This window comes from Haliaeetus leucocephalus, unplaced genomic scaffold (genome assembly GCF_000737465.1).
Source record: "Haliaeetus leucocephalus isolate CR32 unplaced genomic scaffold, Haliaeetus_leucocephalus-4.0 Scaffold165, whole genome shotgun sequence".
Taxonomy (NCBI): domain Eukaryota; kingdom Metazoa; phylum Chordata; class Aves; order Accipitriformes; family Accipitridae; genus Haliaeetus; species Haliaeetus leucocephalus.
Window position 1 is genome coordinate 1,765,930 of NW_010972601.1, and position 11,781 is coordinate 1,777,710.

Sequence of the window (11,781 nt, forward strand, 5' to 3'; positions counted from 1 at the left end):
AGTTTCCAGACCAATGCAAGTTTCTAGCCCTGGCTTTAGCTGAGGAGCTCCCTGCTACAGCTGACTGCAGCCAGCTATGTTCTCACAGACTGTAGCCGCCTTCCCCAGCAGAGCTCTTCGAATCTTTTAATCTACTATACTGCATGCTTTCCAGTCAATGTATCTATTGCAGCCCTCATTTTCCAATGTCCTTCTTGCACTGGGGCACTAAAGCAGAGCATACTCTTTTAGTAACACCCCGAACACAAAGTCAGCAGAAGCTGCCGCCGTCAACACTTGGGTGTTCAGCCATTAGGCTACGTCTCGACACTGGAACAGGACCCTCCCTGTGCAACCAGTATTTCCCAGGATAGGCTGCCCTTTTTGCTTCGCTCCAGCTTCAAGGCAATCCCGGTCACTGCCTGTGCTCTGCCCCAGGTCCCCTATTCCCCAGCCTTGCTGTTGCTGCTCACCTGTGCAGAAGGCAGTTGGGTTGGCCCATCACCTCCCAGACGCAGCCCCACAGCCACTGTGCTTGCCTTCCAGTCCCGTGCATCTCCACTGACTCCTCGTCCCCACCTCTCACTGGAGGAGGCCATTTGCCCCCAGGTCCTGATGGCCCTCCAGCATTTCTCTGAGCTGCAGCAGAGCATGCAGAGTCAGCCACACCTCATCACATGAAGATTTAATCCAACAGAGTCCAGTGCATCCCTTTGTAGAATAGTCTAATACATAAATTCCCATCACAATGAAAAAAACAGTTTATTCCTAGATGAACTTACCTAATGAGAAGAATTTATAACTGATGAAGCCCCTTAAGTTTAGCACAAAGTAGCTTGTAGTACATGGATTATTCTAGAATATTATCACAAGCAATAGTTCAATTTAAAGCAAATAGCTGCCAGACTCCTGCTGTGTCCCACACACCTGACATCACTCCCTCACTGGAATAAAAGCTATTTCAAACTATGTTTTCTCTCACTCAAGGACAGAGCCCTCTGAGATGTTGGCCATCAGACTAACGGAACATGCTGCAGAAAAGGCACATCTACCCCAGAAAAGAAACACCAGCCTGTAAAGCACAGTGACCAGGACAGGCACTTTTTAGACTTCAGAAAACTCTTAAATCAGGGTAGTGAAACTGTACATAGCCAAAGTGTGTTGCCATTAGCAAAAAATTTGGAAAACTGCATCCTTGGTGAAAGAGCAAATTGAAAGAGATAAGCTTGGCTAGAAGAGCAAGGCACTGCAGAAGTGATGGAGCGCACGATCTGACCCATCAGCTCCACCCATGCACTACTCACACTGCTTTGTAAAGCTACTAAGGCTATAAATTTACAAAAAAACTGTCAGGGTCTTCTAACGCAAGCTGAGCAGAGCCTGTTCAGAAATTCTGCTACAGAACATCACATCTTTCTAAGATGAGTCCCAGGGTGAACCATGCAGGGAACAGCAGACCTTCCAGTAAAAAACAGTCGTCACTTGTCCATGATGTCATTTTTTAAGATGAAAAAAAAATTATTTTACTAAATTAAAATATCATCTCCAAAAACTCTAAAGAACAAGATAGGGGTTTCAGTCTGGGTTATAAGGTCTGTCAAGTTTTACCTGCAAAAATTTTAGGCACTTACTGTCCATTCTCCAGGTCCTTCACGTGGCACACGGACGCTTCCACCACGTCCTTTGGGTTGTGGTAGGGATTGCTGGCAATGGGATGCTCCTCAAGGTGATAATGCCGGGCAGTCCCGTTGACTTTGTAGATCAGGGGGCTGGCTTTCCCATTGGGCGACATCTCCTCCTTGCTTCTCTCCTTCTCAGGTATCACAACTTCAATTTTCACTTCAACTGCAGGAACAAACAGAAACCTTCATTAAAATAAAGCCAGAGGTTTTGCTGCCATTTGCTGCCAGAACAGACACTTTTTGTTGGCTTGCTTGGGAAGATAAAACATTTAATATCAAACTCGGCTTGATTACCCGAGCCCATTATTCCACTGTTCGCTCTCCATCGGGCACCTTTGCATGCATAAAGTACATATTCCTGCAAGCAGACGTTAGTCATCAGTGCAGAACAACCCCTCAGTCACAGTTCCTGTCCTGTTTAGTGGAAAACAGCTTCAGGCAGCTAAATGTGAGGCATGCCAAGGCCTCTAGGGCTCAGACAGACTTAAAAAAATCCTTTAATTGTTTGTAGATAACATTAACTGAAAGAGAAAGCCAACACTGCATGGTGTATAAAGCTGCTTCATTAGATGGAGACTAATTAATAAGGAACTAGAAATACCCAAAATTATTTCTGCATGAGGATTTCAGGGTAGAGCGAACCTTCAGCATTAAGTGAGAAAAGCAAGGATTGTCCGTTTTACTTAGGTGTACACCACTGAACAGGTTTGACAATAAAAGCGTCCCTGGCCTGGGGACCAGCAGACCCAGGGACACACGGGAGCTGCTCGTGCCGGCGCAGCGCGTCCCCCCGACCATCTGAGGGGACACCGGAGCCAGCGGGTCCCCTCGGCCCCACCGCCACCCTGGGTGCTGTCACAGGGCAGTGACGGAGCAAGGCAGCCCTTGGCACGGCACAGCCGGGGTGCTGCCCCTCCGTCCTCCCCTCCCCGGGCAGGGATGGAGGGGGAGCACAGGGGCTCTCCTCGGCCACCCAGGCGAAGACACACAGATGTTCATCCCAGCTCCCCAAAGGGCAGCACTCACCCGGCCTCGCCGTGCACCCACCGTGCCCAGGGGGAGCAGGCTGGACACAGGAGCGTCAGAGGAAGCTGGTGATGAGCTCTCACAACATAAAGGGAAAAACATCACTTTAGCTCCTAGGCACTTCATAAAACTAAAGCCATTAATATTTATAACAAACCCCAGGGGAGTTCTATAGTAAGCCAGGGGTAAGTGCCAGAGACTGAAGAAGTGCCTCAAGTAAATGGGAGATTGCTGAGCTTTCCCCATCTTATAAATGTCACGATGAGGAAAAGCTGTGCAGAAGATAAAAATTAAAGCTCACGACCTAAACAGGTTAAGGAAAGGCAAAGAAAGGGGAACTATGTGCCCCAGAAGAGCGGGATGAGCCCTGCAGCAAGAGAAGGGTGCTGGGACTTCCCAGCTTCATCTGTTGCCCCATGCCACTTTTTGCAAGTCCATTGAAAGGACAATGGAAGGTCGTTCATTTAGGAAGGGAGAAAAGCAAGCAGCCATGGCCATCAGGCACTGGAGGCAGGCAGTTGTTTCAAGATTCCTGCAAGTTTCTGCTTTTTGTGCCAGCTCAGCAGGGCAGGGGATGGGGCAGCTTTCTGCCAAAGTGCCAAATCCTCACACTCACCAGGGGCAGGATTCACCGGGGGTTCTGACAGACAGATCCAGTAAAGCAATTTTCTGTGTATCCACACTGAACCAATAGAAAATGTGCGTTATTGCAGCTGCCAGCTGCAGGAGTTACTGCAAACTAATAGGCCCAGCACCATGCATTAAAAAAAAAAAAAAAAAAGTTGCTATGAGCGAATTTGTTCCTGGAGCATTACAGAAGCAGCCCAGCCCCCTCAGGTACCCAGCAAAGAGGCTGCTTTCCCATGGCATTTGGAAAAGCAGACACAGATTTTCCAGGACAGAGTTAGGAAATATAATGAACATCCATTTATGCCAGTCCCTGTGAAATACTTTCGGTCAAAGAAACAGGAGGATCATTTCATACGATTACACAGTTGATCAGACATTTATCTGGAGCGAATGCGGCTGCACATCCTTGCGGCCAGACCCCGGAGCCGGGCAGCATGCTGCTGCTGCTGCCGCTGACCCAGGCACAGGATGAGACCAGTGAAGCCAGCGGCTCCGAGCCCCAACGGTGACGTTGATGCTGGTAAATTCACCCTGCAGGGAACAACCCCCATCTCTCACTTGGCCCCATGGCCCAGAGCTTTTGTTTTCCAAACTACACTTGGGTCAGCTCGCTGATCCATAGGTGTATGAACCTGCAGGTATGAAGATCGAATTTAGCTCTGAGCTCTTCACTTCTTTCTCAGTCAGAAAAACATATGCAAAAAGCAGCAGGTCTCTTGAACCAATACGTGACATCATTCCGAGCCGTCCCCGCTAGGCACTCACCAACACTGCTGGACAAATGTCCAGAGGAAAAAAGAGGTATAAAGTCTTCCCCCCTCCTATTTTGGGCCCCACACTTCACCACTTGCCTCCGTGGGGGGGCAACTCCCACCCACCTCTCCCTGACCCTTTATCCCCCCTTCTCCTCCTCCTCAGCCCCCCCAGCCCTGCATGGGGTGTCCCCCTGGCCAGAGACCTGCATTCCTGAGGGATGATCCCACCTGGAATCCGGGGCTCAGTGGCACCTGAGCTGATCCAGCAAACTGCCTCAATTGCCATCAGGGAAAATGACATTTAAATGAAATATTTATAAACCCAATTTTAATTCTGAAATCCGACTGGCACCGTGTTGCTGGGTCCAGCACATTCCAACCCTTTGACAGTCATTTTCTGTAACTGCTAGAAGAAGTTCCTGACCTTAAAGCAAACTGTTTGGAAAGTTTTAGGTACATGCCTGCAAATCTGTATGGTGGTCGACTCCCTGAGGAGCAGCACTGCCCCGGCCACGGCTGGTGGGAACAAGGGTGACAGCTGTAGCTTCCAGGGCAGAGTAACTGCTGCTCTCCGAGCACACATATGTATGCGTCTAGACATACAGATATGCTGGCTTGCACTGTGCCACCAGCATCACTTACATACATATATATGCATATGTATGTGGTTTTGTGTGTTCATGTAGATTTTTAATAAAAATGTATTTTTTATCTATATACACACACACACACATATATATATATAAGGACCAGGAGGCCAGGGCTGGAAGTATTTCATAATATACAAAAAAGCAGATGAAACAGTTGAGCATTAGCAGGTGCTAATACCACACATCCACATACACCTCAGCACTGCCAGCTCTCAGTATTCAAAAATCCTGAGTCAGCTGCACAAAATCATAGATTGCTTAAAATACGGACTCTTGTCAAGACTATAAATTTTGACCCAATTTTTTTTTTCCTCCCAGCTTTTCAGCCTTTAGGTCAGAGCACTGCTGGGACCCCTACGTGCACACCCAGGAGCCACATCCCAACCCCATTTATCACAGCTGGCTCAGGTTTGGGTTTGTTTTTTTTTTCCACACTGTGGCCACAATGCTCTTGTGCTTTGCCTCATGTCATTAACACCTGGCAGTCAGTCATTAATGCTCCATTACATCTCCTGTAAATTTATTCCTTCTCCATCACTATGACAGCCTTGTGGGACAAGTCAAAGCCTCTGCCTGCTTTTAGGCAGGTACTTGCGACACAAGGCTGGAAATGTTGGCATCGACCCCTGGGCAGGGCGCTGGCAGGTGGAGGGTGGCTGGGTTGCGGTGCAGGGCCACAGTCCTTTTTAGAAAAAATTACTGCAATTAAATGACCCAAGACTTCTTTATCACAGGATTAGGTTCCCTGTATGGCTCAGTGCCCTTCTAGAGGCTAAATTTAAACTACGGGTATAAGGCCATTTAAAGCGTAATACTTTAAACAGTAGAAACAAGGAAAATACTAAGTTAATTCGGCAGTGGAGGGGAAGACAGAATTGGCATGAGCCAAGAGCTGGCTGGAACCTGAGGGAGTCTGGGTGAGATGAAGATGCCTGGCCCTAGGGGATGGAGGAGGTGGGCCAGCAGAGGGGAGAGCCCCGTGTCTGCCCTCCCCACCCACAAAATCCTGCGATGCCTCAGGGTTTGCTGCTTAGGGGCTGCTGGCACAGGGCAAATGAGGACCGGGGGCAGGGAAGAGCCTCGTACTGGCTGTATGGTGCCGACGGCTCCGAGAGCGGTGGAAACCAGAAAAGCGTCGCGGGTAGTGACGATGGAGGGACCCGCGGGGTGCGGTGGGCACAGCCAGAAAGGCTGGTTTACCCCAGCAGGGTTTTATTTTCCCACAGCCAGCACAGAGTAAATCCTCCGCTGCAGGACGTGTTTGGGGCCTCGCTCTGCCCTGCCAGAGCTGTGCTCTCCAGGCACCCCCCGGGCTCGCCCCCACTGCCTCTTAACTGCTGTCCTCGATGACAACTACTTTAGGTGGTCTCAAAGAGACTCCAAACCATTTCTATTAAAAATGACAGAGCTAACAACAAAACCATCACATCAAATGTGCCCAGCTTCACCCTCCCTCTCCAGACCCCCTGTTCAGCAAATGCCATGCTCCCAAAAACCAGGAGGTAGGACTTGTCAGCCAAGCCTGGGGGCACCCTCAGAGCCAACCTCAGAAGGACACACAGCCCACAGCACCCCCTCCGACAGCATGCAGCATCCCTGCGAAGGGAACGTGTTCCCTGCTCAGAGCCAAATGCATCCTCTGTGTGAGGGCAAAGCTCACCCGCACACATGCTGCTGCCCTGCCCCATCATCAAGCGCTGAGTGCAAATAAAACAATCACAACTTTATAGGTCTTGCAAGCCGCTCTCCCACGCCTGGTGTGGAGACGGTGCTGCTGCAGCTCACACCGAGCAGTCACTGGCGCACGATGGTTCCCTTTACCCGTCATCCTGACCTGGCTGTCTCTCCTGGAGCGGGTGCTGGGATCCCACGCAGACTGCCAGCTGGCAGCTCATCGCTTATGCATCACGCACCCAGAGAAAAACCGGAGGAAAAAAAATTATGCAGAGATTGAGAACTGGGCCTTCAGAAGAGGATCCGGCATCACGGGACTGCAGCACTAGAGATAACAGAAGATTACTTCGCTGCTTGAACATAAGCTCTTAATTAAACACTTGAATATCAGGATGGGGTCGGGTGCTGCAGCAGCAGCCAGACTTCGGGGCTGGCCTCCGGTACAGCCAGCATAGTTATTTACTGTTACAGGACTCCACTCCTCAAAGCTCTTGTATCGGTGATCTGCTCATCAAAAGGTCTTCCTGGCACATAACAATGCATGTGGTGCAGTGTCAAGGTTACCTCGAGAAATGCTGAGGGTCCTCAGGGGGCCTGAGGGTCTTTCTCGGATATAAGATGATGGAGCAGATAAGGACCTCGTATACATCTTTCAAAGGTGTCTAAATAAATTCTGTTGACTTCAGGCTGCGCCTGAAATATTCCCTTCATGTCGAAACAGCACTGACGGAGAAAATAGCCCTGTTCTGCCCCTGCGTGATTTGCTTCTTGTTTGTACAGGTGATAGGCAGATTTTTAGAAACAGGAAAGTCCACTACTTAACTCCAATGGTGCACAGTTCCCGCAAGAAATGGGAATGACCAATATCATAAAAAGGCTGTGAAGCCTCTTTGCCAGAACAATTGGTATCTGCAAATGCATCTGTTTACCTCACTGCATTTGCAGGTTTTATAACTACTGAAATGAAGCACCGCAGTCAGTGGTGTGCTAAGCAGGGACCGGGGAAAGGCTTGTCAAAAGCCTTTGAAGACTGCTAATCAAAACCAGAGCTGCAGAGAGAGCACTACACTACAGGATGGCATTTTCAGTCATTTGGCCCTGCTATGCAAATACAGCTCTACATGAAAATCTGCAGTTCAGGAGATATGCCTGCAGAGCGCTTTTATTCCTCCACTGGTCCAAGATTAAACACAGTTTTGCTGATGGTATACAAAATAAAGTGGAACTGCCAGCAGAGTTTGTTACAAGTTTAGTCAACAAAGGCATTTATTCCTGGATGCGTTTTCACTCCTTAAACGTTTCAAGGAAGGATATAAACAGCATGAGTTTTCACAAAAGAAAACTTACAGTTCACAGTGTCCAATGCCATATTACTTTGGCACTGCAATGACCCATAAAATAATCCCAGTACAGGTCAAGGGCAGAAAACCACCTGTATTTTCCCCTTGTGCCTTGCAAAGCAAAGGCAGAGGACCTCACTCAGTGGATGCTCAGTGGGTTGCAGACACAACTCATGTTGGCCTTCTGACCTTTGGAGTCCTTCAACCTGAAATCCCCACTGCCTGAGGCAATGAAGACAAATTGCCAATAAAAGGTCCCCAAAAGACATTTTGCCACGTGAAAAGGCTACATGTGGATGCTGCCTGATCTGATCGATCAGCGTGACTACCTGATTCCCCTTGCCCTTGGGCACAAGCAGGTAACAAGGACAGGGTCCTTCGGCTCCCTCTTAGGTGGCCAAAACAAGCGGCAGGATGGGAGCTCTCCTCGAAGGCAGCTTCGGCGACGCCGACTGCACCAGCCCCCCCATGCACCAGCATCGGTCCCTGCGGACCAGCACTGGGGCGATGCAGGTGCTGCCGGGTATGATGAGCCAGGGCGACCACGCGGTGCCTGCTCATGCCCAGGCTGCCAGCCGGGTCTCAGGACAAGGCTTAACGCTGACACTTCCAGACCTCCCTCAACCAGCCAGTTTGCCCATGCAGCCTGAACTGCAGCCCCTTCCTCTCCTACGTACGCCCATCTTTGCCAAACCGCAGAGAGCAGGGAGCCCATCCAGCCCAGACGCAGCGGGAGCATGGGGGGCAAGGGGAACATCCTTGATGTCCAGGTGCCTGCAGCTGCTTTCCCCACTGGCGGCAGCATGACGGATAAGCTTCACCAAGAAAATAAAATCCAGAGAGCGGAGCAGCCCCAGGACCTGGCCTGGGTGGTGGGACTGAGAAAGCACCGAGAAATCAAGCAGTTGGTGGTCCTGCTCCTTCCCTGGTCATTCCCTTCCAGCAGGGACAAAATTAAGGGCTGGCCAGCTAGTGGCAAAGCCGCGGCAGCAAGGAAGGTGCCGGAGCCACACACGTTGGTACGGGAACAGCTGTCACACAAACCCACCCTGGGGCATGAGGGGGGCAGTTCTGCCCTCCAGTGCTGCAGGAAGGCAGGAGCGGGGAGGGTGGTGGGGGTACGAGGAGATGGGATGGGGAAGAGCTGGCAGCGGGTGTTTGGATGGGGTTGCAGGGTGCCGGCTCAGTTCTCCTCCCACCCCCCGGCACCGCTGCAGCCCCCGCACAGCTCCCTGCCTGGGAGCGAGAGCACCGAGGAATTTGGGGGGGATTAATGGGCCCGTAATCCTCCCCGCAGGAGCCGAGAATTAACATTCCCCCGGCCAGCGTCCGCTGCCGCTGACCTACTTCTCCCCACGGAGACGGCGGGATGGCAGTCACCTGGTTTGGGCTTGGAGAAGCATCCTCCCATGGCGCCGGCCGGGACAGGCAGCTGGGACACAGACAGCAGGCAGGTCAGCGAGGGCACGGGCACATCCTCGCATGATAAACCGCCCGCTCGGCCACCCCAGGCTCCAGGCGTCGTTCACAACCTGCGTCGGGTAGAAAAGCTCCGTGAGAACCAGTACGGGCAGGGAACACGGGTGCTGCAGGGAAGGGAGGAAAGCCGGCGAGCAGCGCTGCTGCCTGCGCCAACAGCTGCAGGCAGGAGCCGGGCAGCACGAGCATGGAGGGTGCGTGGAGCACGGGGGCAAGTCGTGCCAAGCCCCACGCACCCCCGGTGACCGAGTGGCAAGGGGAAAACGTGACGCTGGGAGTTGCCGGTAAATTCGGTTATGAAGTTTATAAATTCAATTATCCTTTCAAAGTTTAAAATTGCAGAAGCCCTCATACCATTTATGTTCAGACTTTAATAACTTTCCAAAGCCCTGCCTTTGGGAATTAAATCTCTACGCACATAGGTCACAGCCCAAATACAATGATTAAACCATAAATACATTTCAGTCAGGTTTTTTTCTTTTATTATTAGGTGATAGAAAAAAGAAATCTGCTTTACTGCCCAGTCCTGCAAGTTCCCCCTTTCCAGTAATGCTCATTCCTGCAGAAATCCCATTCGCTTTGGAACAATTGTTTATTTTAGAAAGGGTTTTCAGTATCAGGCCATTTTACACCAAAACCCAGTTTTTTATACTATTAAGACAAGATTTTTTTATTTTTAAGTGGGACAGGCAAATAGACCACTTCCAGCTGCGTTTATCTCGTTAGCTTTAACTGATAGTGCTCCCAGATTTGGTACAGACTAAGAAGTAGGATAAACCTTTTTGATTATATTCCTTGACTGAAAACAGCAAAGATTCGTACAACACAACTGGCAATAAAATAGAACATTTCATTAATTTTACCCATTCATACCTGTACTTGAACTGATTTACTATGGTTTCACCATATATTTTTCACAAAGCCTTCCAATCTGGGCAGGAAGTTAAAACCATTTCCAAAGGATATTTTAACACAGGCAAAGTAGGCTTTTCTGCAGCTTAGAAAGTGCCTCAAGATCTTTCCGAAGGGAAGAAAATACAGAAGTGCCAGGAGGCAGGCGCCAAGCACTGCAATTCCTCCCCTTTACTTAATGACCAACTCAAAATATCCGGATGCATCCCTACGTTTTCAGCTATATCCCTCCAAAACACACACACTCCTTCCCGCACACTTTCCAACTCCCCTTCTGCCGTGCATGGCATGACCTCCACCAAGTCCCAGGTGCGTTGCAGGAGCACCTTCAAAGCCTGAAGTATGCTGAATAAGTAATCCAGGCTACAGAGGAACAAGAGACCAGTGCCTTGCTGCGTAGTGCAAAGCAGACACTTGCCATTTGATAATGGGCACTGAGGGGTACCGGTTTGGGACAGACTATTAACAGGACAAAAAACAGACAAGCTTGCCTGCAGACTACAAAGAGGGATCAGATGTGTGTGGAGCCGCCAAATAAGCTCATTTGCAAAGGGGGAACATTAAATAGAGCAGGGGAGAGCCAAGAGCTCTTCTCGCAAGAGCATCCAAGGAAAGCAGCACACCAGTATTTATGCAAGAGCAAATGCAAAAAAAGATGCCATGTAAGAAAGTGCACAAATGCAGAGGAAGATTTGGGAGCGCTGGGGAAAACCACCACGGAGAAGTCCCATGCAGTAACTGCTGCATGGCCCTTTGCCAAAACTGGCAGGAAGGAAGGGAAAATGTCTTTGTATCAGAGAAACAGGGTCTCAAGCCATTGATGTATCAGTGATACAGGACAGTAATTTAGTGTAAAACGCGTAATAAAATACCATGCAAAGGCTGGCAAAAAAGGAGGCAGGAGGTGAGTGCCAAGGAGGCGTGGGTGATGGGGGATGAGCTGGGGGGGACATCCAGGACATCCTCAGCATCAAGCCAGAAAGGAAAGTAAAACCCAACCTAAGTGAGTTCATACCAAAATGAGGTGCCACTGTGAGCAGAACGCACCAATGAGACAACATGAGCCACGCAAAGGAGAGCAAAGAGAAAGCTGAAACGAAGATACTGTCACCTACACAGAGGCTGGGCTTTCTTCTGGAAGGCAACCAGCCTACCCCGAGGTCCGCGACAGCTGATCCCCACAGCCGACTCAAGAGCAAACCAAACCCCCTGCTAACCCGGAGCAGCCATTTGCTGTGGGTTTCCTGCAGCAGAAAGTGGACACTGTGCTGGCAGGACAGGGCTACACCCCAGGCAGGCATTGCCCAGGCAGCATCGGAGCAAGCCCTCGGGATGTTGCGCATGCAGGGGAGCGCAGCGGGGACCCCCAACCACCCCCCAACCACCCGGGCAGGCGGTGGGGTGGATGGCAGAAGGGTGGCTCCCCAACGTGCCTCACCAGGGGATGCCTCAATCTTCTCCAAACCCCCCAGAGATGCTGATGCGCAGTCAGATGGCCGTGGGACTGGTTTCCAGCTGGTCTGGCTGGTTTTGCGAGGGACTCAGGATGTCAGAGCTCCTGTCCCTGAGTATCAGCCATTTGTCTGAAATGCCTTTGCTTTGTTTGGACCTCAAAGATGGCAATCTGAAGCCATGCCCTCAGGCCCACTTCACA

The 11,781-nt window shown here is 50.4% G+C and overlaps 1 protein-coding gene across 3 annotated transcripts in view; it reads right to left on the reverse strand.

Annotated features, from left to right (window-relative positions):
• Positions 1-9,147, reverse strand: part of AIFM3 (apoptosis-inducing factor, mitochondrion-associated, 3) — a 36,065-nt gene extending 26,918 nt beyond the window's left edge. For 2 of the 3 annotated variants that reach the window (XM_010563361.1, XM_010563359.1), the window contains exons 1-2: positions 9,117-9,147; positions 1,611-1,824 (exon numbers count right to left, since the gene is read on the reverse strand). In XM_010563361.1, the coding sequence (XP_010561663.1) occupies positions 1,611-1,824; positions 9,117-9,147 (245 nt within the window). Of the gene's footprint in view, positions 1-1,610; positions 1,834-9,107 lie in introns of all 3 variants that reach the window. The other variant, XM_010563360.1, reaches the window with a different exon arrangement.
• Between the last annotated feature and the right edge of the window lie 2,634 nt (positions 9,148-11,781).